This window comes from Mustela putorius, unplaced genomic scaffold, assembly GCF_011764305.1.
Source record: "Mustela putorius furo isolate JIRA1106 unplaced genomic scaffold, ASM1176430v1.1 tig00000095_pilon_pilon_pilon, whole genome shotgun sequence".
Taxonomy (NCBI): Eukaryota; Metazoa; Chordata; class Mammalia; order Carnivora; family Mustelidae; genus Mustela; species Mustela putorius.
In genome coordinates this window covers 27979995-28007268 of record NW_025421280.1, presented here as the reverse complement: position 1 = coordinate 28007268, position 27274 = coordinate 27979995, and the positions used below count along the sequence as shown (strand labels likewise).

Sequence of the window (27274 nt, the reverse complement as noted above, 5' to 3'; positions counted from 1 at the left end):
AAAACAAAAGAAAGAAAGAAAGGAGAAGGTCAGAGGGAGAAGCAGACTCCCCAAGGAGCTGGGAGCCTGATGTGGGACTCGATCCTGGAAGTCCGGGATCATGACCTGAGCCGAAGGCAGTTGCTCAACCAACTGAGCCACACAGGCGCCTGGGGGGTGATTGTGTTTCTAAAGGTGATTTAGGTACCTGAGTTGACCTTGCGTCAAAGGCCATCAATCTACACCGGGCTTTGTTACAGTAACAAATGACTCCAGTTCTTCTAGAAAACTCATCAAAATACTAACATCTCGTTCCTTCATCTTCCTTTTAATGATAGGGCTGTTGTTGAAAAATACCTGCTTGAAAAGTCCCGCCTGGTCTCTCAAGAGAAGGACGAGAGGTAGGAGGACGCGTCCTCGGTGACCCATCGCGCGGGCCTTCTTCCCCGCAAAGCAGAGAACAGGTGTTTTGGGCCTGCAGGAGCCAGTGCCGATCTCCCAGGACCAAGGCTCCTCTGTGGCTGCAAGTTTTGGGCTCATAACTCTGAAGCCACCTTTGTTAAGCTTATTTTTGTGCCTACCCCTGACTTTTACCCAGAGTTCATTTCCCCCCTCACCCCTCCCTCCCCCACAGTCCCGCCTGCTTACATCTACTCACAGGAGAAGCTCACGGTTTAGTTTTCTTTTTAAAACATAGTAAGAATCGACTTATTATCTCAAACTGGTACATATTTGAGGTGCTTCCCCGCCCTCCCAAACCCCCCGCCCCCCCCCAGCGGTGGTCCCCACAGCAAAATTAGCAGTGGTTTGAACAGGAGTTGTGGCCTGGCCTCCAAAAACAAATTTTTTTTCTCCTCACTTTGACCCACAGGAACTACCACGTGTTTTATTATTTGTTACTTGGCGTCAGCGAGGAAGAGCGTCAGGAATTTCAGCTCAAGCAGCCTGAAGATTATTTCTACCTCAACCAGGTAAACAGCCCTGCGCCCTGGCCACAAACGCCGCCTCTGTTCCCCACGGGCTGTTTACGCGCCGCCGGGAGGTCAGAGGCTGTCTGCCTGGGCCCTCTCCGGCCCCCGAACCGACTCCAAGGAGGCCCAGAGGAGGCGGCATAAAGAGGCCCATTCATTCCCCACCGTGTCCTGAGCCCTGCCCCAGCAGTCCCAGCCAGGATCACTCTTGCACGCCGCCCGTGTTGGCCCAGAAGTACCCAGAGTGCCACCGACTTTGTTTTTCAGCATAACTTGAAGATTGAAGATGGAGAAGACCTAAAGCATGACTTTGAGAGACTCAAGCAGGCCATGGAGATGGTGGGCTTCCTCCCTGCCACCAAGAAGCAGTAAGTGGCCAGGCTGGCCGTCCCACCTTCTCGTGCATGGACTGCATCCCCACCACCACACACACACACACACACACACACGCACGCACACACACACATCTTGGACTCAAAGGCCCCTCTCTGAGAGCTGACGGACACCCCGGCAGGAGCTAAGACGCTAAAGGAGGGCAGCCCGATGACCATGAGCTCATGGAAAAGGGCATTAGTCAGTAGCCACTGGGAGATGTCAAACCACGGGGCTTTTGCCCAAACAGTTATGATGGTGAATTTTACATGATGTGTATCTTAGCCACAGTTAAAATTTTGAAAAACTTCTTGGAAAGCCGCACAGGTTCTCGCCACATCTGCATGCCGTTCGGCATTGCCCAGTGGGAACGGCTGGGCGCTTCTCAGAGGCCACAGATCCGGCCAGCGTCTTCAGAAAACTGTTTGCGGTTTCTGCAAGAGCTGCGTCTGCCCGATGCTAGCCGTGCACGTGCGGACTTGAAGATATGCACGTGGCAGCCCTGTTATTAACCACCAAAAAGTTAGGAACCCTCCCTCCAACACACACAGACATAAGTGCTCATTGGCGGTAATTAAATAACTTAACAGACAGCTGTGTATCGTGCCGGGCTGGCCAGACTTTCTGCAGAGGGCCACAGAGTCCAGTTTTCAGTTCTGGGGGCCAGGCGGTCAGTGTTGTTCTCCTGTGTTTACTTTTTTTAAGCACTCCCACCCCCGAAAAAACTGAAGAACATTCTTAGCTCTGAGGCTGTCCAGTAATGGGCCCTCAAGTGCCGCTCCCTGGACTCGACACAGGGCAGTGGCGCTCAGTGGGAGTCACTTCTGCCCCCCCCCAGGACAGCTGGCTGTTTAACTCTGTCTGACTCTGTCCAGACACATTTCTGGTGATCACACTGCATAGGGGAAAGCAGAGAGGGACGCAGCTGCTGATACCTGCTGGGTGGGCCAGGGATGTGGCTCAGCGTCCCATAGTGGACAGGACAGCTCTCCACAACAAAGAATGATCCAGCCCCACGAGTCCGCAGGGCTGAGGCTAAGAAATGCTGGGTTGCAGCACTGAGTGTGACCCAGCCAGGACAGCTCAAGCAGAGCACCCCCACATCACAATCTTCCAGGGGGACAGGCCTGATACAAGGCCATAGGATTTCACTGACACCAAGTTCACGGACAGCGTTAGGATATGAGGGTAGCTCTTCCTTTGCGTTAGGTGAGTGGGTTCCGCTCCTTACAGGGAGGTGTATGTTTTCTGACAGCTCATCAAACTCTACACATAAGAACTGTTGGCTTTTTTTGGCCTGTTTTTTATGCATGATGGGTTGGGGGGTTTTTTGCATTTTTTGTGTGTGTGCATGTTAGGCTTCCATAAGAAAAATTTTAAGCACACCCACCCACCCCCAAAAAACCCACAGAACACCCAGGAGAGCCATCTGTCTACAAAGTCACATTCCACAAAGGTCCCCAACAGTGAGATTGGACCTTTTTGAAACTTCAGATGTCCAACTGATCTTGGCTGGTTGTATGAATTCAGCCCAAGTGGCTGGAAGCGTCCGTCGTCTTACGACTCTGGAAACCACCCCCAACCTAGGATCCTTTTGCTCTCCTAGGATTTTTTCCGTCCTCTCAGCCATCCTGTACCTGGGCAACGTCACGTACAAGAAGAGAGCCACGGGCCGAGACGAAGGTCTGGAGGTCGGGCCCCCTGAGGTGCTGGACACACTGTCCCAGCTCCTGAAGGTACACCTCCCTGCCCTTGGCCACAGTGGCCAGCGAACACACAGAACTTCCTTCCTGCATGGGCCACACTTCTATAAACCGGGGCGTCTCTGCCTGCTTCCTCCCCACAATCTGTGCAACACCTCTTCCTTGGTTCTCTTTTTCTCTCTCTTTTTTTTTTAAATTGAGGTATAATCGTCACACAGCCTTATGTTAGTTTCAGCGTTACGGCAGAACGATCGGGTGTTTGTCTGTATTGCAAAACGATGACCACAGTAAGTCCTGTTAACATCTGTCACCACACATGGTTCCAGGATCAGTTTTTTCTAGCGAAGAGAACTTGGATGATCTTCTCTCTTAGCGACTTGCAATTATGCCACGTATTATCCTGAACCGAAGTCCCCACGCTGAACATTACGTTTCCGAGACCTTTTTCTTTTACAACTCGAAGTCTGTTCCTTCTGACCCTCTTTGTTACCCAGTTCGCCCACCCACCCCTGCCTGTGGCAGCCGCCAATCTGCTTTCTGTATCAGCTTGGTTTACTTGGGGGGGTTTTGAGAGGGTTTTTTGTTGTTTTTTTTTTTTAATTCCCTGTACCAGCGAGAGCATACGGTATTTGTTTTACTCTGCGTGACCTCTTTCACTTAGCGTAATGCCCTCAAGGGCATCACATCCCTTCCTCCTTTCTGAAGGACAACCGTCTCCCCGCTCCGCCCCTCATGGGAAAGGCCCTTCGAACCCAGACTTGGATCAGCGAGGTCATGTGCGCATTGGACCTGCCATCCCTTTCTCCCCCGGCCCTTGTCAACCCCCTAGTGGGCACTGGGCGGTGTCTGAGGCCCTGGGGGGTTGTCACAACTCAGAGGAGCTGCTGTCCTCTAGGGGGTGAGGCTAGGGATGCTGATTCACGCCATTTAATGCCCAACACAGCTTCCCTGCAGCCAGGAACAACCTGGCCCCGAGCATCCGTGGTGCCCAGAGAAGTCCTGCCCTTTTCTTTCTGTTTTCTAAGCGTGCCTCCCACCTGTGGCTCGTGTCTGTGTGCAGGATTCCTCCTCTTTTGTGTTCATGGGGATGAGTGAGCAGGCCTGCCAGGAGATGGGGGCAGCTTTCCCTGCCCTGCTCTCGCTGCCTCCGGCTTGTGGTGGGGGCTCAGTGGTCAGGAGGGAACAGGCCAGGAACACCCACTCCAACGGCGACATCTGTGAATGGCGGTTGCCAGGCAGCACCCAGGCCCACAGGGACCTCCCCCCGCCCCCGCCAGACCATCCTTCCGGGGCCATCGACTAAGCCTGAGCACAATCAGTCCAAAGCACACTGAGCATAGCGCACAGGACGGGGTGGGCTTGGAGCCCCCTTTCTGGGGCAGCTGCTAGAGGTCCTCCTGCCACCTTCCTCGGGCTTCCGGCCTTACCTCAGGGACGTGAGGACCCACCCAACGAGCCTTCTCTCCCTCCTCAACCTTGCAGGTGAAGCGGGAAATCCTGGTGGAGGTCCTAACCAAAAGAAAAACGGTGACAGCCAATGACAAACTCATCCTTCCCTACAGTCTCAGCGAGGTGAGCACCGTCCTGCGCTCCCGCAGGAGGCCAGGCCACAGACCACATGTTGGGATGGGGGCTCTGGGAACAGCAGGCCTGGAGAGCCTTTTCCGTGTCTTTCAAGAGCCGTAACAGTGGCTCTGCTTCTCACATGAGCTCATGCACGGCTCAGAGCAGCTTCTGCGGCACACGTCAGCCCTAGGGCCAGAACTCAGACCACCCATGTTCTGCTTGGTGTTTCCATGCCGGTTCTCACTAGCTGGGAACGGCCACTTGCAGCCCGCAGCCCAAATCCAGCCCACTGCCTGCTTTTGTAAATAAAGTTTTATTGGTATTGGCATAACCACACACACACACACCCTTTTTTTTTTAAATATGCTGCTTTGCTACTGTACTGGCTGAACCAAGTGATCATTACAGGGACCATGTGGCCCTTCCAGCTGAACATACTGACCTTCTGGCCTTTAAAGTTGGTTGACCTCCCGCTGCCCCCCACCCTGCCCCCAGGCTAGAGCATGACCTTTACAACCATTAAATGCATCCCTGAATCTTGATAGGGATCGTCTCTCCAGCCTTTGCGCCAGCCAGGATGTTTTCCTTGTGATGGGTTTTTTTTTTTTTCCATTTTTACATCTGAAGAGCAGTGGGCCTCACAGCCTGACTGGCCACAGGAAAACCCCAAGCAGCAGGGACTTTTAGCTGGTGGTAGAAGCTGCTTGGGCATCTTCCACCAGCACCAGGGATGTTCTGAGCCCCCACAGGCAAAGGTTCCCTGAAACATTCTGTAAAAGTTGTTACAGGACCACCTGAACCCCCAGCAGCATGGCTGCCCCTGAGAGGCACGACACCAAGGGACAGATACCAGGTGTGGGGCCCTGTATCCCTCGGGGCCCTGTTTCCACAACCTCCCAGGAAAGGCAAAACCAGGACATGTGTTCTAGATCTTAATTGCAGCCAAGCACATCTGTCACAAGTCAGATCTGAGTACATAAAGAGAAACAGTTTCTTGTATGTAAATTACACCTCGTTAAGTCTTTTTTTTCCCCCTAATTTAAAAACCATTACTGCTTTCAATACATATGATGGCATCTCTACGATGCTCTCAGAACTGCAGGGGACCTGGCTTCCCACCCAGGTCGACCTCAGGGCTGGTTCTCCCCCACGGGCCAGCTCGGTGTCCTCCCTGAGCCTGTGTTCCGGCCTCAGCAGTTCTCCAGCTTGCTCGGGGTAGTGAGTTGGCTCATGAGAGAGCCTTCACTGAACATTAGGCTGCCGGGTCTGGGCTTTGTAGTTGGTGCTCCGCTGTGCAGGGGTAAAGTGCAGAGCGAGAGGGGGCGTGTCCAGGGAGTGGGGTGTTCTTCAGAGTCACAGCCTCCATCTCCCCATGAGTGCAGACCTCTGGGCGGTGCAGCGCAGGGCCCACATCAAAGTGTGACACTCCCCGCTGTGTGCCCACAGGCTATCACCGCCCGCGACTCCATGGCCAAGTCCCTGTACAGCGCTCTATTCGACTGGATCGTGCTGCGGATCAACCACGCCCTCCTCAACAAAAAAGACATGGAAGAGTCCGTCTCGGTGAGAGCCCGCGCCCCTGCCTGCTCCACCAAGCAGAGCTGGGGACGGCCAGACCCTTGGGTGTCACACACCCTCGGCAGATGGCCTGGGATGTCAGGGGCCAAGGTGGCATAGCTTGGTGTCAGGCAACGGGCCAGTTGCTCCAAGGGGCAGGCCCAGGGAACGGGATGGGGTGCCGTTCTCAGGATCCGGTGCATATGAACACACGGCGCCCCTTGTTCGCATATTACAGATTCCAAGGCAGCAACAACAGAGCACTGGGGCGAGTGCAGAGCCCGCATAACCAAACAGGTCGCGTCCACCTGTTAAGAAGGACCCACTGGTAATGACTGTTTTCTGTCTTCACAGTGCTTGTCCATTGGGGTCCTCGACATATTCGGATTTGAAGACTTCGAGAGGAACAGTTTCGAGCAGTTCTGCATCAACTATGCCAACGAGCAGCTTCAGTATTATTTCAACCAGCACATTTTCAAACTAGAACAGGTCAGGAAATGCCATCTTGTTGCCGAGGTAGCCCAAGGGGGGATGGAATGAGCCAGAACCGGGAACTCCCTCGGGGCTGTTTGCTGGTGAACCAGCCCTGGAATCTTTCTCTACAGAAGAGAAAGTCTGGGAAAACCTGGCCCAGCCTTGGATGAGGCAGACACTGGGGGCATTTTTGCCCATGGGTCAGTTTTATACCTTCTTTCTGCTCAGATGTGAAAATCCATCCAATGGGAGAGAACTAGAGAGGCCATGTAAGGATTTGCTTTGGTCAACACTCTGGATAATCTGTCTGCCATGGTTCCTCATTACTACAGTTACCCGTCTTTACCCAGGTGTTACCTTCACATGGGCGATCTGGACAGGGGGAAGAAGAAAAAATGATGGGCTTATGAATAATTTAGCTGATTTTACTATAAAACTTTACTTCTAGCTATTGAGCCCTTGAAACGTGGCTGGTCCACCTTGAGTTGTGCGGCAATAGTGAAACACGGCTGATGACCGACGCATCGTGCAAAAGAAAAAATATAAATTGCCTCACTGGTCATTTTTACATTGATCACATGTTGACACGATCATGGTTTGGATATATGGGGTGAAACTAAGTATATTATTAAAGTGAATTTCACCTGTTTCATTATTAGAAAATTCCAAGTCACATAGGTCACTTGCACTACATGGCCTCATATCACTCGCATTACTGGACACTGAAGTTCCAGAGCAGGGGCAGCAAATGGCTGCTCACGGGTCCAGGCTGGCCCCACGACCTATTTTCATAAATAGACCTTTATTGGCACGTGGCCACGCCCACTTGTCTTTATCTCATCCGTAGCCTCCTTCACGCTGCCGCAGCCGAATCTTTTTTTTTTTTTTTTAAAGATTTATTTATTTATTTGGCAGAGAGAGATTACAAGTAGGCAGAGAGGCAGGCAGAGAGAGAGAGGAGGAAGCAGGCTTCCCGCTGAGCAGAGAGCCCGATGCGGGACTCGATCCCAGGACCCTGAGATCATGACCTGAGCCGAAGGCAGCGGCTTAACCCACTGAGCCACCCAGGCGTACCACGTAGCTCAGAAAGCTTAATGTAGTTACCATCTGGCCCTATACAGAGAAAAGTTGCTGGCCCCCTGGGACATGTTAAGTGTGATTTTAAGCATCTTGTATGTTTCATCTTGTTTTGTTGTTATTAATAATTTTTTCTTGTTATCAATAATTTTATATAACTGAATATATTTCCATTGATATAGCAATATGTGTCCTGTACATATGAATACGTATGTGCGTACATAAATATATTCATATACGATGCATGCTGTGTAAGCGTTACCATAGCCACGGGGTAGTGAGGTTATCCGCTAAACCCCCAAATCCTGCAGGAAGAGTACCAGAGCGAAGGGATCTCGTGGCACAACATTGACTACACTGATAACGTCGGCTGCATCCATCTCATCAGCAAGAAGCCCACCGGGCTCTTCTATCTGCTGGACGAAGAGAGCAAGTGAGTGTCCACGGCCCAGTGCCCATCCCTGCAAACCTGGTGCCCCAGCCCCTGGGGCCTCACCGTGAACCTCTGAGTTAGTCACACTCATTTGGCCACAAATCCTGACCTCACACACATAGCATTTATCATGGAAATACTGACTCAACTCTGAAACACGCAGGCCTGGGAGTCATTAAGAAAGGGACACACGATGCCGGAGTCTAGAAACTGGGCCCCAGGTTGGCACATCCTTGCAAAGGGCAGCGGATCGGGGCCCCAGGTGCAGGACTGACCGTTGAGCCTGGCACCCCTCGTCCAGAGGACACCATGAAGCCTGGGAGGGGTATGGATGAGGTCCCCACGCTGGTCACGCAGGCGCGGTCACTGAAATTCACTCCCTGCATTTGTTTCCTGCGACCCCGTCAATGACCGCAGAGCACAGGCAGCTTCAAATGATAGGTGCGTTCTCTCACGGTCTTGGAGGCCAGATGTGCAGAGTCAGTATCACTGGGCTGAAATCAAGGCATGGGCGGACTGCACCCATGCCTTGATTTCAGCGGACTGCACCTAGCTCCAAAGGCTCTAGGGGGTGGTCCTTCTTCATCTCTTCCAGCTCCTGGGCACGCCCCCACCCCACTGGCATTCCATGGCTTGTGGCTCTGTCACCCGGTCTCTGCCTCTATGGTTACATCACTCTTTCTGTCTGTCTCTGTCTCTCCCAAAGATTCCAGTCCAGTGGGTGAATGCCTCCCCTATGACCTCATCTTAACTAATGACATTCGGAAAGACCCCATTTCTGAATCAGGTCACTTTCCCAGGTTCCTGGGGTCAAGATGCAGACACAGCTTTCTGTCGATCGGCTCCTTGTCTGCTTCGGCAATCCCTACGGGGCTGGGTTGAGTCGGGCTCATCTCCTGCCTAAGACCCAGGCCCCACTTGGGACAGGGGACAGACGCTTCATAGCTGGGATCCAAGTAGAGAATGTTCAGATAAGGGAACAGGCAGGATGCTAGGAAGGGCTGAACCATACTCCCGGGAAACCCAGAGCTGGATCTGGAGGGGGACTGTGAGGCAGGGCCAGGCCAAGCAGGGTTGGATCTGTCTCTGTTTAAAATCTTGCTATTTTGTTTATCGTGGGTTTTTTTGTTTTGTTTTGTTTTTTTGTTTTTTTTTTTGCATTGATCTGGATTTTCTAAAATAGTACATTAAAATAGCCTTTATCCCAACGACTGAGTGAGCAGATTCCTCACACCACACCCATTCCCCAGCCCTGGAAACACAATGTGCTTCCTAGCTAAGATTCTCCCCACCACCATCTCCTCCTCGGGAAGCTGTGGAGCCTGGCCTTGGGCATCCCAGGCACACTGCTCAGCCCATGTTTGCGGTGAGGCCGGGCACAGGCGGGGCGTGCCAAAGCCAACTACAGCCATTTCCTTCCTGGGAGGCAGAAATAGCCAGGTACAACGGGTCCCTTATTCTGCCCTCGCTGCCCCTTCCCCCAGCCTCTCCCTGTAACGGGAGCAAGGGCGAGACCTCCTCCATGACACAGCGTCCAGGTACACACAGATCTGAGACCAGAAGTTCCCCCCTCCTAGGATTGTTCCCAGAAGCTGCCCCTAGTGGGCCCATGTCCCTGTCTTGCCGGTGCCAAATGTCCTCCTTGACCACGAAAGCCCAGGCCTCCCCCACCGAAGGCCTGCATGCTTATGCGGAACAAGCGGTTGCTGCTGTTCCCGCAGCTCAGAGATCCACATCCTCTCCCCAGCTTTCCCCATGCCACGAGCCAGACCCTGCTAGCCAAGTTCAAACAGCAGCACGAAGACAACAGGTACTTCCTGGGCACCCCTGTCATGGAGCCAGCGTTCATCATCCAGCACTTCGCCGGGAAAGTGAAATACCAGATCAAGGTGCGTGTCTGTCCGCTGCCATCGTCCGTCAAGGGCAGGAGGCAGGAGAGGGACAGGGTGGATGCCCCGGAGGCCCTTTACCTCTGGCGTCTGCCTGGTCCATCCCCTCTGTTGATGGCGCGGGGCAGGATTTCGGGGGCCCTCGAACCCAGCCCTAAGTCCCTGGCTCTTGCTGTCGAAGGCCCCAGGGACAGGACCTGGCCTCTGTTGTTGAGAAGCGTCCCACCCCACCAGCAGCCCTTCCCGGGCTGGCTCCCAGGACCTTGGGGGTCACTGGAAAGTGACCACCGACCTCCACTCCCCACCAGGATTTCCGGGAAAAGAACATGGACTACATGCGGCCCGACATCGTGGCCCTCCTGCGGGGCAGCGACAGTTCTTATGTGCGGGAGCTCATCGGCATGGACCCTGTGGCCGTGTTCCGCTGGGCTGTGCTCCGGGCCGCCATCCGGGCCATGGCCGTGCTGCGGGAGGCTGGGCGCCTGCGGGCCGAGAGGGCCGAGAAGGCTGCAGGTAGGGGGGCTTCTCAGTTCATGTTGAAGGGTACAGCTCTGTGGCCGTTCACCATGTCAAGTGACCACCACCTGTCTTGCTCCAGAACTTGGTTCATCCCAAACAAGAGTTTCTGAACCAGGGTATAGAATTCACCCTCCTCTTCCTCACAAGGCAGGAAGGCACGTTCCTGTCCTTCCGTAAGGGCAACCTGAGGCCCAGGATGGCTTCGTGACTCTCACAGGGAACTCGGCTCTAGATACCAGCCACGGGGCTCCATTTCACAAAGGGCCTTGATTAAAAGCAGAACCAGAAGGATAAAGCCTTTATGAGAAGTAGGAATAAATAGTGCCGCCTGGGGGGTGGGGAGAGGAATCAACCCTTCACGGTTCCCAGCTCTGCCCAAATTTGAGTGTCAGGCTGTTTTGTCTTTCCTTTTTTTTTTTTTTTTTTTTTTTTTTTTATTATTATTTATTTATTTGACAGAGAGAAATCACAAGTAGATGGAGAGGCAGGCAGAGAGAGAGAGAGGGAAGCAGGCTCCCTGCTGAGCAGAGAGCCCGATGCGGGCCTCGATCCCAGGACCCTGAGATCATGACCTGAGCCGAAGGCAGCGGCTTAACCCACTGAGCCACCCAGGCGCCCATTTTTTTTTTTTTTTTTTTTTTTTTTTTTTAAATGAGTTCAAGTCAGGATGGAAGCCTCTTCAGCCAGGACAAAGGCCTTCCAGGCCCCAGGCAGCCCCTTCCTCCAACTCCATCTGTTCTGTGTCTGCAGCAGGTATGGGCAGCCCAGGCACCCACGGTCCCCCGGCAGAGCTGCAGAGAGGAACGAGCACCCCTTCAGAAAAACTCTACCGGTGAGCGAGACCTTGGTTTGTCCGAACTGAAGCTGGTACACGGAGGTATTGTTTAGAACAATGCGGGAAACCCCATACCCTTGGCCCAGGTTGGGGTTGACTTGAATAAGGACCCCAGCAGCCACTTGAATCCAGAGGACCCAGAAACAAATGGCATCTGGCTGCCGCTTTTCTGCACACACAGAGGCAGGCCTCAATGCAGCATCTGCTTAGGGAGATGTTGGACGGCTCACTTTACAAAGGATTCTTTTAATGGCCGGCCATGGCCATTGGCGGGTGGGGTCAGGGAGCCGTGGCTGGCTTCAGTGAGCAACAGGCTTGATTTAAGAGAACGTCTTCCCTTAACCTGGCTGGGGAGGCCCAGACACAAATAGGCCAAGTTCCTTCATTTGCTGTCAGAAACACAACATGCCTTATTGCATGCAAGATGATGAGGGTATTCTGTGGCCACCTAGCAATGACTGAGGGCCTTCCACATACCCCAGTTTTCACTAAGTGAAACGGTGAACAGCCTACGCTCCCAGGAAGGTGGGGTCAGGCCACACTGGACAGACCTCCAAGGCAATGACAAAACCAGACAAGAGACACTTCTGATATCTTGAGAGAGCCGGGCAGGCTGTATTGAAAAGGGACCAGCTGAGCCAGGCAAGGCGGGCAGGGTGTGCTAGCCGTCAGGGAGGCACATGCAAAGGCCCTGGGGCTGCCAAGTTCCTAGCTGCTTTCTCAATACTCCAGATTCCCAAGGAGTAAGTTAGTCAGTATCGAAACTTGAAAAGGTCGTTTTATTTTTGAGCCCTTCATAGTACAAAGTTCTTCAGGAGGTTCATAAACATGTATGCACGGAGGTAGAGTTAGCACCCAGGTAAGTGACCATGAGTGACTTGCCTGAAAGCACCATGTGTCGTTTTCCTGCTTTTAAAAGGTGCGTTTTTAAATCTGTTTTTTCACCCAAAGGGGGACAAGAGAAAAAGAAGGCATCTCTTTATTTGATTGTGTGTTCCCCACACCCCCCGCCCCGGCAAAGACTGAATGTGGCCCCTGACCCACATTCACTCAAGGGATGCCAGTCTCCCCAGGGCCTGGCCCCGAGCTACAGGTCCCACTCCAGGAGCATGTTTAGTTCATACAGATTCTCCCTTTCAGCTGCTCAATGCTAGATTTCTCATTTGACGGCTCTGAGGAGTTCGATATTAACGCTTTTGAGGACATCATTGCTTTCTATGAAAGCAAGAAGTAAGTAGAAGCAAGGGCTTTCGAACCCAAGACCAGGGACGCACACCAAGAGGAGCCACCGTCCCCAGGCGCTCAGCGTGGCGTCCAGGGCCAGGAGTGGGAGTCTGCAGCCCGGGGGACACCGGGGCCTGCTGGGGACACTCTAGCCAGATCTGGCTGAGTCAGGGGGTATGGGTTGAAGCCATAGGCCTTGTCCGGAGCTCTGGCCGCTGCGCTGACCGCTCAGGGTTTGGAGGTGAAATGTGACCCCTCTGTTGTCTTTGCTCTGTGCCTCCCTGGAGGGCGAGGGAGCAGAGGTAAGTGCCGCTGTCCAGGCCCTTGGGCATGGTGCATGAACCACAGATGAGGGGCTGCCGATCGGGGTCTTTCCAGGCCAACTGCCCAGAGCTTAAACATGTACTTGAAATAAGTGGAATGAGGGATTTTGGGGGAAAAAAACGAACAAACCGGAACCTCCCGACTCACTTTGTAGTCACTGCTGCCTCGTTTCCAGACATTTGTCATCTAGACGTCCTTCGTGAATAGTCCCTTCCAGAGCATCTGATTTTCATCTCTGATACATTCTCTTTCTCACTCACTGGTGCCAGAGTTTGGGCCTAGGACGTATGCTCAGCCCTGAATCTTCAGTGATCAAACAAAGGAAGGTGAAGGAGATTGAATTCTTTGGGGCAAAGCGCTCCTGCCACTAGGGTTTCCTACCCTCTGTGGTGGGACCATCCCTGGCCCTGTAGGGGCTGAGCAGCATCCCAGCCTCAACCCTCCAGATGCCAGCGGCACCCCGCACCCAGTCACTGACAACCACAAATGTCTCCAGATATCACGCGGAGGGTAGCATCGCCCCAGGTGGAGGGCCACGGGTGTGAGTTCCCATCCATTCCTCCTGAGGCATTTCTGGAAGCCAATAAGGAGTAGAACCAACCAGAAAAACGGATGAGCTATGTCCCACAGGCCCCCTCTGGTCCCCTCTTTTCAGTAGCCCATGGTGCTTGTCCCACATTCCAGAAGGCTGTTGTTCTAGAGGAGGCTTTTTTCAGTGATCTGAGATGCCGTGTTGCAAAACCCATTCTGCCTGAAGCAGGCCTGGCCCTCCCAGAGCAGGGGGGGATCCTCCGAGTGGTGATTGGCCGCTCTTGGCTGAATCCCCTTCTCAGTGCCGGTGGGAGAGACAGCGTGCAGACTCCCCAGCTGCATGTTTGGGCTCCAGTGGCCTGGGGATGGTCCCGACCGTGCTGGGGACCCCAAGGTGGTGGGCCCGCTGCTCTAACTCAGTCTTCTCCCTGTCACTGCACCCCGCCCCCACCCCACCCTCAGCGATTTGCATGACCAAATCATCAAGACCATCAAAGGATTGCCCTGGCAGGGTGAGGACCCCCGTAGGCTTCTCCAGTCCCTCAGTCGGCTCCAGAAACCCCGCACCTTCATCCTGTGAGTCCCCCCAAGGCTGCGGCGCCTACCTGCCACCACCCCCGCCCCGCAACAAGTGCAACGACCGCCTTCCCCTCGCTTCCAGGACCCTGGCCTGCAGGCTTCCTGTCCTGCTGAACTGGCCACTGCGAATGTGCTGTCTCGTGGTTCCATTCTTAACGCCAGCCTGTGCTGAATGGCCCTTGTAACACTCCTGCCCCAGTGTCTGCCGTGGTCCAGATCCCGGCCAGCTCCCCAGTGCCCCGCACAGCTTCGCAGGAACGCTCCTCTCACAAAGCATCTCTTTTTCTGCCCCCAAACGTGCAGAGCAAGGCTTGCTTTCCCCGGCCCCTGGCCACTGTGAGCTTAGAGAGAAGCTGCCGGAGGGAGGGCGTCCTAGTTCATGCACATCCCTGGCAGTTCGAATGTGGCAGTTTGAATGTCCCAGAAGCCGCACAGCGGGTTTGGACCTGGTCTCTCGCTCGCTTGCTCACTCGCCATGTGGCCTAAGTGCTCTGAGCTTTCGGCCTCTGTCTGCAAAGCGAGGGTGACGACTGGCACAGCACCAGGCAGCTACAGCCTCGGCCGAGAGGGCACCTGGAGCCCCTCAGGGCTTGTGCCCACAAAACAGCTGGTTTTCAAATTCATTTTTATTGAGCCTTATTCTACCTCACGTGGGTTGAGATGCAACATGACACACATAGAGCCTCACAGCCAAGCATCTTGCTCATCTGCGGGGCACCATTTCCTCAGCTGTTTTGTTTAAGATTTTATTTTAAGAGAAGACATGGGAGGGGTAGAGCGAGAGAATCCAAGCAGACTCCCCGCTGAGCGCAGAGCCCAACATGGAGCCTGCTTTCACAACCTGTGAGATCATGACCTGAGCCGAAACCAAGGTTTGGTCGCTTAACCAACCGAGCCACCCAGACACCCCTCCTCAGCTGGCTTTAAAAATGAGCCAAGCTGCAAGTTTGTTTTGTTTTTTAAGATTTTTATTTATTTATTTGACAGAGAGCACAAGCAGGAGGAGCAGGAGGGAGAGGGAGAAGCAGGTTCCCTGCTCAGCAAGGAGCCCAGTGCAGGGGTTGATCCCCCGGACCCTGGGATCATGACCTGAGCCGAAAAGGCAGACGCTTAACCAATTGAGCCACCCAGGTGCTCCCAAGCTGCAAGCTTAAAAAAATTTTCTCTTTGTCTACAAGATTCCATAGTGTCTGAGAATGAGGGCCATACCCTGCTCCCTTAACCCAAAGATTGGCTTTGTCTTTTCCTTTGCACCGGTGTAAGTCCAAAATGTACTCCTGCCCACGCCCCATTTCAGTTCTTTACTGGGCACGTTCCCCCCAACCGGGGGGTCCTGAAGTGGCTCTGCGGGCCTATTTCGCATTTCCCAATGCGTAGAGAATAGAGCCAGGACACCTGCTGGGCTCAGGAATGCTCAGTCCATCCAAGCTCCACGAGGGACAGTCCACTGTCATTGACACCTGTCAGCTCCCCCCATGGCTGGCCCCGCACAGACGCACATTCTGCCCTGCCGATGACCAGCCACCCCAAGCAAGAGGCTCCTGCCACCCGGGGCGGGGGAGGCGCAGCTGCTGGCCCGGTGAAGCTCACGCGCAGTCGCAGAAGCGCCCCACGTGCACCCAGTGGGCCCGCTGGGGCCTCGGACAGGAGGCGCGGCGGCCTCGTTGCACTTGTGTGCCCCGACTTTCTGCTTTGTCTGCTCTCGCTCCGTCTAACCCGCGAGGCACTGCTTGCTGAACTAACCCAGATCCAGACACCGTGTTCCTTCTGTTCACAAAACCATTTTTAATATTTTGACAGGAAAAGTAAAGGTATCAAACAAAAGCAGCTCATTCCAAAGGTAAACATTTGCGACACCGCCCAAGGCCACCTTGCTTTGCCTGAGAGCGCCTGGCTCAACTTGCTTTCTGGAAAGATAGAGGGCCGGGTCGGGGGAGGGAGACACTTTTAACATCTCCAGCTTTTCGGTTCCTTCCTCTTCCCGCCGTTGCCCCCTGCCCCCCTCTAAAAATAATTTCTCCGATCGAAATTATTTGGAGCGGTCTTGGGGTTTCCCCGAAGCAGGGCGTGGGAGCTCCCAGGAGGAAGCAGAGAGAGTTGGGGACACAGTCTGGGATGCGAGGAAGACTGAGCAAGGAGGTGGGCTCGGCCTGATCGCACGGAAGCCTAGGGCTGTGATCAGCACCAAAGAGCTTTCCCCACCCAGAGGCAATGGGACCCCTCTGTCCTCGCCATGCTTGGGGGGTGTTTAGCTACCATCCACCCCGGAGGGCAGAACAGGATGCAGCACCTCCCAGACATTCCTGGGAGAGGAGACCCTGCAGCCAGGAAAGTCCCACCAGGAAGCGGGCATCCGCGCATGGCCAGTAGCCGAGACCCCTGTAGCTGGCCTCGGGTAATGTGCTCCCAGCCTCTGTTGAGTCTCCACGTACAGCGTGCAGACAGATTATGAAAGGTACTAAAGGGAGAAAAATCTCCACTCTGGCCAGCAGATGGGATGGTGCTAGTTCCTCTTGTGAGCGGATTCTAAGGGTTGGCACACGTTGGGGGACCCGCCAGGGAAGCTCATGCTGAAGTGCCAGGCACTTGGCACCCCTGAAGAGCTCATCGCCAGGAGGAAGGTGACACTCTGGAGCTCTTGGCTTCTGGCCACTCGTGCCGCAAAAGAGGCCATAATCAGTTCTCCCGGAGCAGGTGCCATGTGTGAGACACAGCACAGGCTCAGCCCCAGGGCCACCCGGGCCTCCTGCCAAGCCCACCAACCCCTGCCCTCCAGCAGCACTGCCCCGAGACTGATCCTAAGGGCTGGCGCCCCCAGTCCTGGCTCCCAGGCCTCTACGATGCCTCCCGATACCCCTTGGGCCCTCAAGGAGGGCAGGCCAGACCCCATGTGTCTGTCATAGAACCTGCTGGACTCCAAGTCCCTGAAGCTCATCATCAGCATGACCCTTCACGATCGCACCACCAAGTCCCTGCTGCACCTACACAAGAAAAAGAAGCCGCCTAGCATCAGCGCCCAGTTCCAGGTAAGCAGCCTGCAGAGACGGGGGCAGGGGGCCAAACTCAGCCTGATGCTCTCGCGACCTGGCCACAACAAACCCAACAAATGGTTCTTGGGCTTCCTGCCCTTGGTGCTGTTTGACATCTGGAGCTGGATCATTCTCTGTGATGGGGACCATCCTCTGCGGTTGTGACAACCAAAAATGTCTCCAGGTGTTGCCACATGCTCTGGGGGATGGGGCAGAATCACCCCTGTTGTGAACCATTGAGTTAAAATAACAGGTTAGCTCATTAAGGTGACCACTGAACTGTGTTATTAGGCCAGTTTCCCTTTTTTCCCTGGCTGCCAGGAAGCTCAGAGGCTTTTTTCTTAAGGTGGCCCAAGGGTGGCTGCTGACCCTTACTTACCATCACCTTTTTTGTTCCTTTCCCCTTTTCATCAATCTGAGTCTGTAGTGCCCACCTTGACTTTTTTTTTTTGTAATCCCCTTACCTGGGAGCTCCTATAAATCCTTTTTGTAAACAGCAGGCCAAAGACCAAAGTCATGGCAGCCGTGCTTCTTTCTGAGGCTGACCAGCATTTTACATCCCCAGACAGAGTTTATCTGGCCCCACCCACCCCTCCTAAATTCCCACTGGGACAAAGAGCTGGGAGACCTTGGGAAGACGGCATCCGTCAGCTCCGGGGACCCTCCAGCTCTCAGGCTCCCAGAAGTAGTGCAGCCTTCAGTTGCAATGTCCAGCTATAGCCTCCCATGTCCTGTGTCAGTGCTTATGGCAGCAAGTGACCTGGGTCCCCTCCCACTGAGCGGCTTGCCTCTGGGAGTCCCAGCTGAAGACTTCTCCTTCTTTCCCCAGACGTCCCTTAACAAGCTCCTGGAGGCACTGGGGAAGGCTGAGCCTTTCTTTATCCGCTGCATCCGCTCTAATGCCGAGAAGGTGAGTAGCTCCCATGTCTCGGGAAGGTGAAGGCCAAGGTCTGGCGGCTCAGCAGGGCGTGCTCCTGTGTTGCTGTGGCCTCTTGGAGGGTGTGGAAAGGTCTCAAGGAACCAAGTGTTCACACAGGTTCCAGGAGCCTTAAATGGCCAGCTTGAGGTGGGGGGGCCTTCTCAGGAAGCAGTGAGGGCAGCCAGGTGGCCCACCAGGAGTAGGAACATCATCTGGAACGTGGAGGAGCCTGAGGAGGGACAGGTCACATGTGCCTTCAGGACATCCCCAAATCGGCCAGTGCAGAAAACGCGCCAGAAGGGAGGGGCTGAGGTCATCCGGCAGAAGCATGGAGCTGCTGTTTATTTGATCTGAAAGTTTCTAGAAAAATTCATGGAGCACCAGTGGGGGCCCCAGTGCTGGCTCAGCCCTTGCTGCCTGGTTTCCTTCGCCCCATGGGTCCACTGGCCGTTCTGTCCCATTGGGGACTTTGTTGGGGGCCATTCAGGATCTGGGCCTACCCACGTTGCCTCTACTCTTCCCGTTTCCCTGGCTTTCCCCTGCTCCTGGGTTGCTCTGCTGACATCCGGAACCCAACTTGCCCCTAACAGGTTCTTTGGCTTCTGTCCTCCTGGGCAAGGGCCCAGAATCCTCCTCCGGGCCTTCACTTGGCTGTTCCCTGCCCATTCCTTCCTCAGGACCCAGCCCAGGGTCTCCTTACCTGTTGGACACCTCCAGGGGGCCCTGGCAGCATCTGCCCCATTCACATACGTTCCTGGCTCCCACCTCCAGACCTTACTTCTTCTTGGCTTTCGGCCCTAGTGGCCCTAGTATTTACGCCCCCCACCCCCAGGCCTGGCGCAGAGTATGAGCTCAGTACCGGTTTTGATTGGAACTAACTAAGAACTAACTCTTTGTTGGGGCACCTGGGTGGCTCAGTGGGTTGAAGCCTCTGCCTTCAGCTCAGGTCATAATCTGGGGGTCCTGGGATCAAGCCCCACGTCTGGCTCTCTGCTCAGCTGGGAGCCTGCCGACCCCCCGTCTCTGCCTGCTTCTCTGCCTGCTTGTGATTTCTGTCTATCAGATAAATAAATAAAATCTTTAAAAAAAAAAAAAAACCTCTTTGCAGAACATCAGCCTAAAGTAAGCAATAAGAAATGGCACAGGTCTCCCTGACACCAGGGACTAGAGCAGATCAGATCCCAGATTTTCCAGAAGAGTTGAATACTGCTGAGCAGGCCCACCTCTTTTTTCCAAAAAGATCGTCTGGAGCAAGGAAAGATGGATCCCCGGGTGGCCACAGCTGCCATGCTGGGGACAGTCCTGCCCACCCTGGGCCCTGCCTATGCCCTCCAATCGCTCCTACGTCTGGAATCCTACAGGACCTTGTCCCATAGCTCTCCATCCCTGACCGCTCATACCCCATTTCAGAAAGAGCTGTGTTTCGACGACGAGCTGGTTCTCCAGCAGCTGCGCTACACAGGCATGCTGGAGACGGTGCGGATCCGGAGGTCAGGCTACAGCGCCAAGTACACGTTCCAGGTGGGCGACACGGGCATGGCTGTCGTGCGTGGCAGGGGGGTTGCTGGACGCTTGTCGCTGGACTTCTCCACCCCAGCACTGTTGGCATTTATACCAGATTATTCTCTGTCATGGGCGGGGGTGGGGGGGGCAGATGTCCTCAGAAGAGGTGGCTGGACACAGGCCCAGCCTGGAAGGATACAGAGGTGTCAAGCCAAGCTGGGAAGAGGGATTTGCATGAGCAGATCCCTGCACAGATCTGCCCTCTGTTGAGCATCTCCTGTGATGGATGCTTTTATACCCATCTCTTCTATTCCTCCAACCAGCAGCAAGAGGTCCTGTCTCCCCGGAGTTGTTAGAAACGCAGAGGATCATTAATGACCTCAAATTAGGCAAGACCAAACTGGCGGCTGCTAGAGCAGTTTCTTGACTTTAGCCCTGTTGACCCTGGGGCCGCCTGGTCATTCTTTCTCGGGGGGCCACCTTGGGCATGATGGGACATTGAGTGCATCCCTGGTCTCCACCCGCTCGATGCCAGAAGCACCCAGCCCTCCCACATCGGGAGAGCCCTGGATGTCTCTGGACATCGCCACACATCACCAATGGGAAGCTGGCCTAGGCTCAGAAACCCTGGCTCATGCCTTGAGCTGGCATCCCCAGTGTGAGCCCTGGAGTCAGTCCCAGGCCTGAACCCAGAGGTAGTGGCACCTGGTCCCCAATTCAGCTGTACCCGTATGGCCTCGGGGACATGGCTTCATCGTGGCATGCCTCCCTTTTTCTCATCCACAGACTGGAAATAGCATCTCTCTGACCCTGTATTAATAGGAAAAGCCAAAGCCCAGAAATGGGAGGAAGCACCAGTGTATTTTACTAATGCTTCATTCTTAAAAATTTGACCTGTTTGCTTAAAAGCTGTGTATCTCTGCTCGGATTCAGCTCTGCAGTGAGCCACTGGCTATGAGCCCCCCGCCAAAGGCAGCCCTGTTTCCTGGCCACCCCTTACCAGTGCCAGCACCAGCAGGTCCTTAAGAGCCACTCGCCAAGTGACGAAAAGATCCAGTGCTCTGTGTGTCGTGGTCTTTCTGAAGCTTTAAGCTGTCTCAGAGTCTGAGATTCTGGCTTTGTTAGTACCATTCTGGCGTTGGAAACTTGGCTCGACCAGGGCCTCACCAGAGCGCCATAACCTTGCCACTGGCGGAAACCCTCAACAGATACTCTCTTTTGGCCAAACTCACGCAGGATTTCACAGAACAGTTCCAGGTGCTGCTGCCCAAGAACGCCCCGCCCTGCAGGGAGGTCATCTCCGCCCTGCTGGAAAAGATGGATGTGGACAAGAGGAACTACCAGATCGGGAAGACCAAGGTCAGGGCTCCTACCCCTTCGGGGGACCGCAAACCCATACCCCACCTCCTGCCACCCACGGGGTCCTCCCGTGGCCCGAGGTCCCAGGCCACATGCTGAGAGACAAGGGGCTTTTCTTAGGGCCCAGCACATTTTTTTTTTTTTCCTAGAAGGTGAAGGGGTATATCTGAGGGGCAGGGCTCGGGCTTCACTCCCGTCTCCCACTCCCTCGCACATGGACCGGGGTTCCTGCAGAGTGTCGGGGAGCCAGTTGCTAGTGTTCAGGGTCAGGCAGGAGGCTTCCTTCCCTTGTGTTCCTTTCAGACACCGTCTACCAACTCTAGGTGCGTGCTGGTTGCTTCTTACTGTTGGGGCGCCTGCCGCCGTCCTTGTCCAACAAGGGCTACGGGCAGCCCCTGGTAGGGCTTCACCTGATGTGCAAAGTCCCTTGGCCGTTCTCCAACCAGCTCATCCTCAAGTTACCATGTGACCCAGCAATTCCGTTCCGGGCATGGACCCAAAAGAACTGAAAACGAGTGTTTAAACAGATGCTTATACACGCGTGTCGCGCATGTCCGTAGCAGCACTCGTCCCAATAGCCAGAAGGTAGAAATGGCCCACACGGTCCATCAGCTGATGAATGGGTCCCCAAACTGTGGGCCATTCATATGATGAAATACTGTGTGGTCTTGCTCCACTCGAGGACACAGATGAACCTTGAGAACAATGAGGGAGAGAAGCCAGACACAAAAGCCCCCCCCCAGTGTGCAAACCCGTGTACCCAAGATGCCCAGGACAGGCAGATCACGGTTACCAGGGGTTGGGGCACAGAGGGCAGGGGAGTGACAGCTCCCGGAGACGGGGACCTCTCTTTGGGGTGATGGAAATGTCCCAGAGCCCGGTGGTCGTGACGTTTGCTCAGTGTTGTGGAGGGACCAAAGGCCAGTGATGTGCTCGTATTGACGATGGTTCACTTCATGTTAGGGGAATTCTCTTGACGGGAAAAAACTCCCCTCGGTCAGGTCTGTTGGCACCCTAGCTTGGTCTCACACACTTACGGGGCCTGGAGATTCCGGGGGCTGTGCTGATCTCCCCCCGCCATCCCCCTACCCACGCCCACCAGGTTTTCCTGAAGGAGACAGAGCGCCAGGCCCTGCAGGAGACGCTGCACCGGGAGGTCGTGCGGAAGATCCTGCTCCTGCAGAGCTGGTTCCGGGGGGTTCTGGAACGCCGGCACTTCCTGCAGATGAGACAGGCGGCCATCACCATCCAGGTACCACAGGGGCCCTATGGGGGCCAGGGACGGGGGCAGTCACACGGGCCCCGTCCCTGATCGCTTGCCCCACCCCCAGGCCTGCTGGCGCTCCTACCGCGTCCGTCGGGCCCTGGAGAGGACACAGGCCGCCATATACCTCCAGGCCGCATGGAGGGGCTACCAGCAGCGGGTGGCCTACCGGCGCCGTAGACAGAGCATCATCCGCCTCCAGAGCCTCTGCCGGGGTCACCTGCAGCGCAAGAGGTGAGCAGAGCAAGGACCTGCCTCCCGTCCCTTGCCCGGGAGCTGCCTGAGAGGGTTTCTTAACAGATTCCTCCCATAACAGGGAGATCCCAGGGGGCCACCTCCTAGATCTCCCTTTCCTAGCTGAGGCATTTCCGCCTTTCCAGAAGCATCTCTTGAGGGCCATGGTTACACCATGGTAGGGGCAGAGCCTGGCCACCAGCCCGTGGGTAGCACAGGGGTCCCTGAAGCCCTGGGTGGATTCAGGAGGTGGTATGCACGTTTGTTCCTGAACCCGCCCCCTTTGCTCTTCTCACACCAGCTTCAGCCAGATGATGGCAGAAAAGCAGAGGGCTGGAGAGGACAGGGCAGCCCAGCAAACCTTGAGGGCAGAAACGGCAGAAGGCGGGCCCGGCCAGGCAGCCCAGCCGGAGCAGGTGCCCAGGCAAGACCCAGAACCATCGGAGGACAGGGAGCATTCAACGTCGGAACCCGAAGCGTGGCCAAGCGAGGAGCCCCTGGTGGAGAGCTCCCAACCAGAGATGGAGGTCCCCAGCCCGGAGAAGCCTCTCCCACCCCAGAAAAATACAGCTGACAGTCACGAGAAAGTGCCCAGCAGCCGGGAAAAGCGTGAGTCACGGCGGCAGAGGGGGCTGGAACACGTGAAGCTCCAAAACAAACACATACAGTCCTGTAAGGAAGAGCTCGCCCTCAGAGAACCTTCTGGAAGGACTGTGCTGGAGCAAGAGGAGAGCCTCCCAGAAGACAGGAAGAATAGAGAAGATGAAACACCTTCAGATTTGGGGACAGAGACAGAGAATGCTTCTAAGAAGCAGCCTGAGGAGCCACCGCAGGCCACGCCGACCAGCGAGCTCTCTGGAGAAACCCCGAAGATGCTGCAGGGCGAGCACCCGGAGCCTGGCCCCGTGGCACGGCCAACCAGCCTAGCCTTGGACAGTAGGGTCAGCATGCCCGCCCCCGTTACCACCCCCGAGACACCCAAGGACAAGAGGAAGCCTGGGGGCGACCCGAGGGCACTGGACAGGTCTGAGAGTCCTGGAGGCTCCACCCAGATCCAGCGGTACCGGGACCCCGACTCTGAGCGGCTGGCCAATGCCGTGGAGCTCTGGCGGGGCAGGAAGCTGCCGCCCACCTGTCCGAGCGCCATGCTGAGCCAGTCCCTTGACCTCAGCGAGCGGCACCGGGCCGTGGGGGCCGCCCTCACGCCCACAGAGTAAGCTGCGGGCCCTCCCCTGTCTGAACACTGTGGGTGCCAGGCTGGGTTGGGCGGGCAGGGTGGGGGCACGCACAGAGGCCTGGCAGCAGGACCGGGGCAGTACCACGTGTCCCAAAAACGTGAGTGTCTCTGTGCCTGCCCGAGAGTCAACACCAGTTGGGTGGGAGGCCCAAGGAAGGAGGAGGAAGGGGCAGGGAAACATAAAGAGTTGTCCTCTGCCGGGAACCACAGAGCCTGGGGCCAGCTGGGACCCTGGATGCTCTCCCTGACCCCCACCCGTGCCCCAGCACGAGCTGTGTTCACACAGAAATCCCCGGTTCTCTCGGGACGACATCCCTGGGTCTCCATGTCCTCAGTGGGGGTGATCACCCAGGAATTGAAGAAGGGGCTCAGCTCTTGACCCACTGTGCCTTATCCTTAGCTAGCTACATGCTGGTGACCCCGAGTCCCCAACCCCTCCTGCCTGGCCAGAGGAAAGAAGAGTTGGAAGAAGATGCAGGCCTTCTGCTAGGCCGGGCTTTCTCGGCCCAGCAGGCTGACACCTGTGGCCAGCCCGTTCTCTGGGGCGGTCTGCCCCGTGCCCCTCGGAGCGTGGACTCTACTGTCCCCCACCAGATGCCCGAGCCCCTCCCAGCCCAGTCAGGACAACCAAAAACGTATCCTAACTTGGGCTAATAAATAAAAGCCACGTTTCTGTGATCTTGCAGGGAGAGACGCATTTCCTTGTCCACGAGCGACGTCTCCAAGCTCCTTCCGTCCCCATCCCAGACCAAGATGCAGGTAAAGCTTCAGGCTGCGGCTCCCGCCCCCCGCTGCCCCTGCTCTGCCCGAAACGTGGCTTAAAAGACAAGGGCAGTTGGTGGCTGGACGGCATGGTGAGCAGAGCGCCCCTGCCTTCCCTCCAGCGAGTCCCGCCTGCCTTTGCTCACCCAGTCCCATTCCCTTTGCAGCCTTCTATAGAAGCCGTAGACGGGGAGCCCAGCACCAAGAAGCCGGCCGTCCAGAAGAAGAAATCGGGTGACGCGTCTGTCGGCACAGATTCTGGGCTGTCCCCAGGCCCACCGGCCGACTCTAAGTAAGTGTGGGCTTTGGAGGAGGCTCAGGTCACCATCAGAGGATGCACAGGGTCCCTGCCGGCCCCACCCCTGCCCCCTGTCTCCCGGCAGCCTGGTCTAAAGTGATGGCGATTAAGAAGCACTCTTGGGCAAATACTCACCCAGTCCAGGATGAGGGATCGTGACCTCCTCACGTGCCAGTGGGGCCGTGTGCCGCCATCATGGTTCCCACTGCGGCCTAGAGCCAATCTGGGTCACGTCCTCTGGGCCCACAGGTCGATGGGTTCCATTTGACTTTTTATGGTATCAGAACCAGCTTTTGGTTCCCCCTACCTCCAGGACCCCTCCTGGCCTGTGGATAGAAGAAACTGGGCCCAGGCTCTGCCCCCAGAGAGCCCCTGCAGAAGTGCTCCAGACGGGTCCATCACAGAGCGGAGAGGATGGGCCGTGGGATGGGGGAAGCTTTGATCCAAATTCAGGGACAGGAGGTCGAGGAAGGTCCAGAACGGGCTTGCAGAGTGCCCACCACTGTGGGGACGGACACCCCACCACCAAAACAAAGCCCCTCAAATCAGGGGGCTTCTAGCAACTGAAATTCACTTCTCACAGTCCTGGCGGCCAGGAGTCTGCAGTCAGGGTTTTGGCAGGGCCACCCCCTTGGAAGGCTCTAGGAAAGGGCACCCCTTGCCTCTTCCGGTTCCTGGGGGCTCCAGGCAGCCTCGGCCTGTGTCTGCACCCCCCATCTCTACCTGCATCTTCACATGACCTTCCTCTTTCCTCTCCGTTCTTTTTCTGTCATAAGGATGACTACCTCATCTTGAGGTCTTAGTCTGTTTGGGCTGCTGTAACAAAAACCACCAGAGTGAGCGGGTTAAACTCTAGACATGTCTTCTGGGAGCTGAAAGTTCACGTTTGAGGCACCAGCAGACATACTGTGTGTTGGGGACCACATCCTGGTTCACGCATGGCATCTTCTCACTAGGGCATCATGTGGCAGGAATGGCAAGGGAGCTCCCCGGGACCCCTTTTGTAAGGGTACCAGTCCCATTATGGACCTCCCCCCTCATGACCTCATCACCCCAGTACCCTCACACTGAGGGTAGGACTTCGGCGTACAAATCTGGGGGGAGACAGACATTCAGAGCATGACACACAGTAACTTAGTCGCATCTGTAAAGACCCTTTTCCCAAATAAGGTCACACTCATAGGTCCTGAGCGTGAGCACATGGACACAGCTTTTGGGGGACACGCCATTCAGCACACAATTTGACATCCTTTCTTTCTGATTTTCTTTCTTAAAACTCAGGCCCATAAACACACGTTAAGGGGTAGAAGGTAGTTTTATTTCGGGTTGTTTTTTTTAATATGAAAACGGGGTTACGCTGTGATGTCTGTTCTGCATTTTGCCTTTTTTTTAATATTTAATTTTTTAAAGATTTTCTTTATTTGACACAGAGAGAGAGCTCACAAGTAGGCAGAGAGGCAGGCAGAGAGAGCGAGGGGGAAGCAGGCTCCTTGCTGAGCAGAGAGACTGATGCGGGACTCGATCCCAGGACCCTGAGATCATGACCTGAGCCAAAAGCAGAGGCTTAACCCACTGAGCCACCCAGGCGCCCCTGCATCTTGCCTTTTCACCTGACCTCCTGTCACGTCACACAAATCGATCTCATTTTTAGTAGCATCTCTTTCCGTGGATAACCAAGCAAAGGGTGACTTTTCTCTTTGTAGCAAGATGACCTTTCCTCCAGCCTTGCTTCCATTGTCCCCTCCCGAAGTTTAAGAGAAACTGCTTAACTTTCTCCTGCAGATCCACTTTTAAAAGACTTTTCTTACATAAGAATAAAGATAAAAAATCCAGCCTCGAGGGGGTGGAGGAAATGGAGAACACAGCGCCGGGGCACACCGCGCCAGAAGCCACCACCACCAAAAAGAACCTGGAAGGTTGGTTGCTGGGAGCCTCAGGGAGAGAGGGAAGATTTGCCGGGGTCCCTGGGAATGGGTGCTGGGCACAGGGTTTCGGGGCTGGTCCCGGATACCACCCCCCCAACTCCAGGGCGCTTTCCGGCTGCAGACCCCAGCTTACAACTAGGGCAGGGCCCTGGTTCTCTGTGTGGGGGGACCATGCATCCCCCAGAACCCACCTCCCCAGCTGCTCCTTTTTCCTCCAGCCTCCTTCAGCCACCAGCACCGCCACCCAGCAGGCGAGAAGCACGCTAAGGAACCAGGAGGCAAAGGGAAGAAGAACCGAAACCTCAAGATCGGCAAAATCACGGTGTCGGAGAAGTGGCGAGAATCTGTGTTCCGTAAGATCACCAACGCCAATGAGCTCAAGTACCTGGATGAGTTCCTGCTGAACAAGGTGGGCCATCCAGGGGCAGCTGCGGGGTCGCGGGGCTACGCACGGTCAGGCCCGGGCCTCCCCCAAAAGGGTGGTCAGCACCCAGCAGTTTGGGCTTCGAAGCTGCAGCAACCCAAGCCCTTAGTGTGCCAGGCACAGAACGTCCAGAGGCGCAGTTCCAATACAGAAAGTTCCAGAAACCAGATACTGCTTCCCAAACTTGATGTTAGCTCCTTTACTGCAGAATCCCACCTGAACTCACGGGAGAACGTTTGTCTAATGTTCACGTTGCTCACCAGGGATATTTACATTTTGTAGGAAAA

General features: G+C 55.3%; 1 protein-coding gene across 10 annotated transcripts in view; it reads left to right on the top strand.

Annotated features, from left to right (window-relative positions):
- The window catches only part of MYO9B (myosin IXB), an 84903-nt gene that overhangs the window by 48919 nt on the left and 8710 nt on the right, over positions 1 to 27274 (top strand). For 4 of the 10 annotated variants that reach the window (XM_013060547.2, XM_013060549.2, XM_045082045.1 and 1 more), the window contains 25 exons: positions 318 to 380; positions 851 to 950; positions 1218 to 1318; positions 2929 to 3058; positions 4508 to 4597; positions 6038 to 6154; positions 6503 to 6637; positions 8011 to 8132; positions 9880 to 10021; positions 10330 to 10534; positions 11291 to 11372; positions 12516 to 12605; positions 13917 to 14030; positions 15834 to 15873; positions 16937 to 17059; positions 17892 to 17972; positions 19392 to 19502; positions 20721 to 20843; positions 21946 to 22095; positions 22175 to 22341; positions 22643 to 23554; positions 24265 to 24337; positions 24508 to 24632; positions 26421 to 26554; positions 26782 to 26972. In XM_013060547.2, the coding sequence (XP_012916001.1) occupies positions 318 to 380; positions 851 to 950; positions 1218 to 1318; positions 2929 to 3058; positions 4508 to 4597; positions 6038 to 6154; positions 6503 to 6637; positions 8011 to 8132; positions 9880 to 10021; positions 10330 to 10534; positions 11291 to 11372; positions 12516 to 12605; positions 13917 to 14030; positions 15834 to 15873; positions 16937 to 17059; positions 17892 to 17972; positions 19392 to 19502; positions 20721 to 20843; positions 21946 to 22095; positions 22175 to 22341; positions 22643 to 23554; positions 24265 to 24337; positions 24508 to 24632; positions 26421 to 26554; positions 26782 to 26972 (3721 nt within the window). The remainder of the gene's footprint in view (positions 1 to 317; positions 381 to 850; positions 951 to 1217; positions 1319 to 2928; positions 3059 to 4507; positions 4598 to 6037; positions 6155 to 6502; positions 6638 to 8010; positions 8133 to 9879; positions 10022 to 10329; positions 10535 to 11290; positions 11373 to 12515; positions 12606 to 13916; positions 14031 to 15833; positions 15874 to 16936; positions 17060 to 17891; positions 17973 to 19391; positions 19503 to 20720; positions 20844 to 21945; positions 22096 to 22174; positions 22342 to 22642; positions 23555 to 24264; positions 24338 to 24507; positions 24633 to 26420; positions 26555 to 26781; positions 26973 to 27274) is intronic. The other 6 variants (XM_045082062.1, XM_013060552.2, XM_013060548.2 and 3 more) reach the window with 5 other exon arrangements.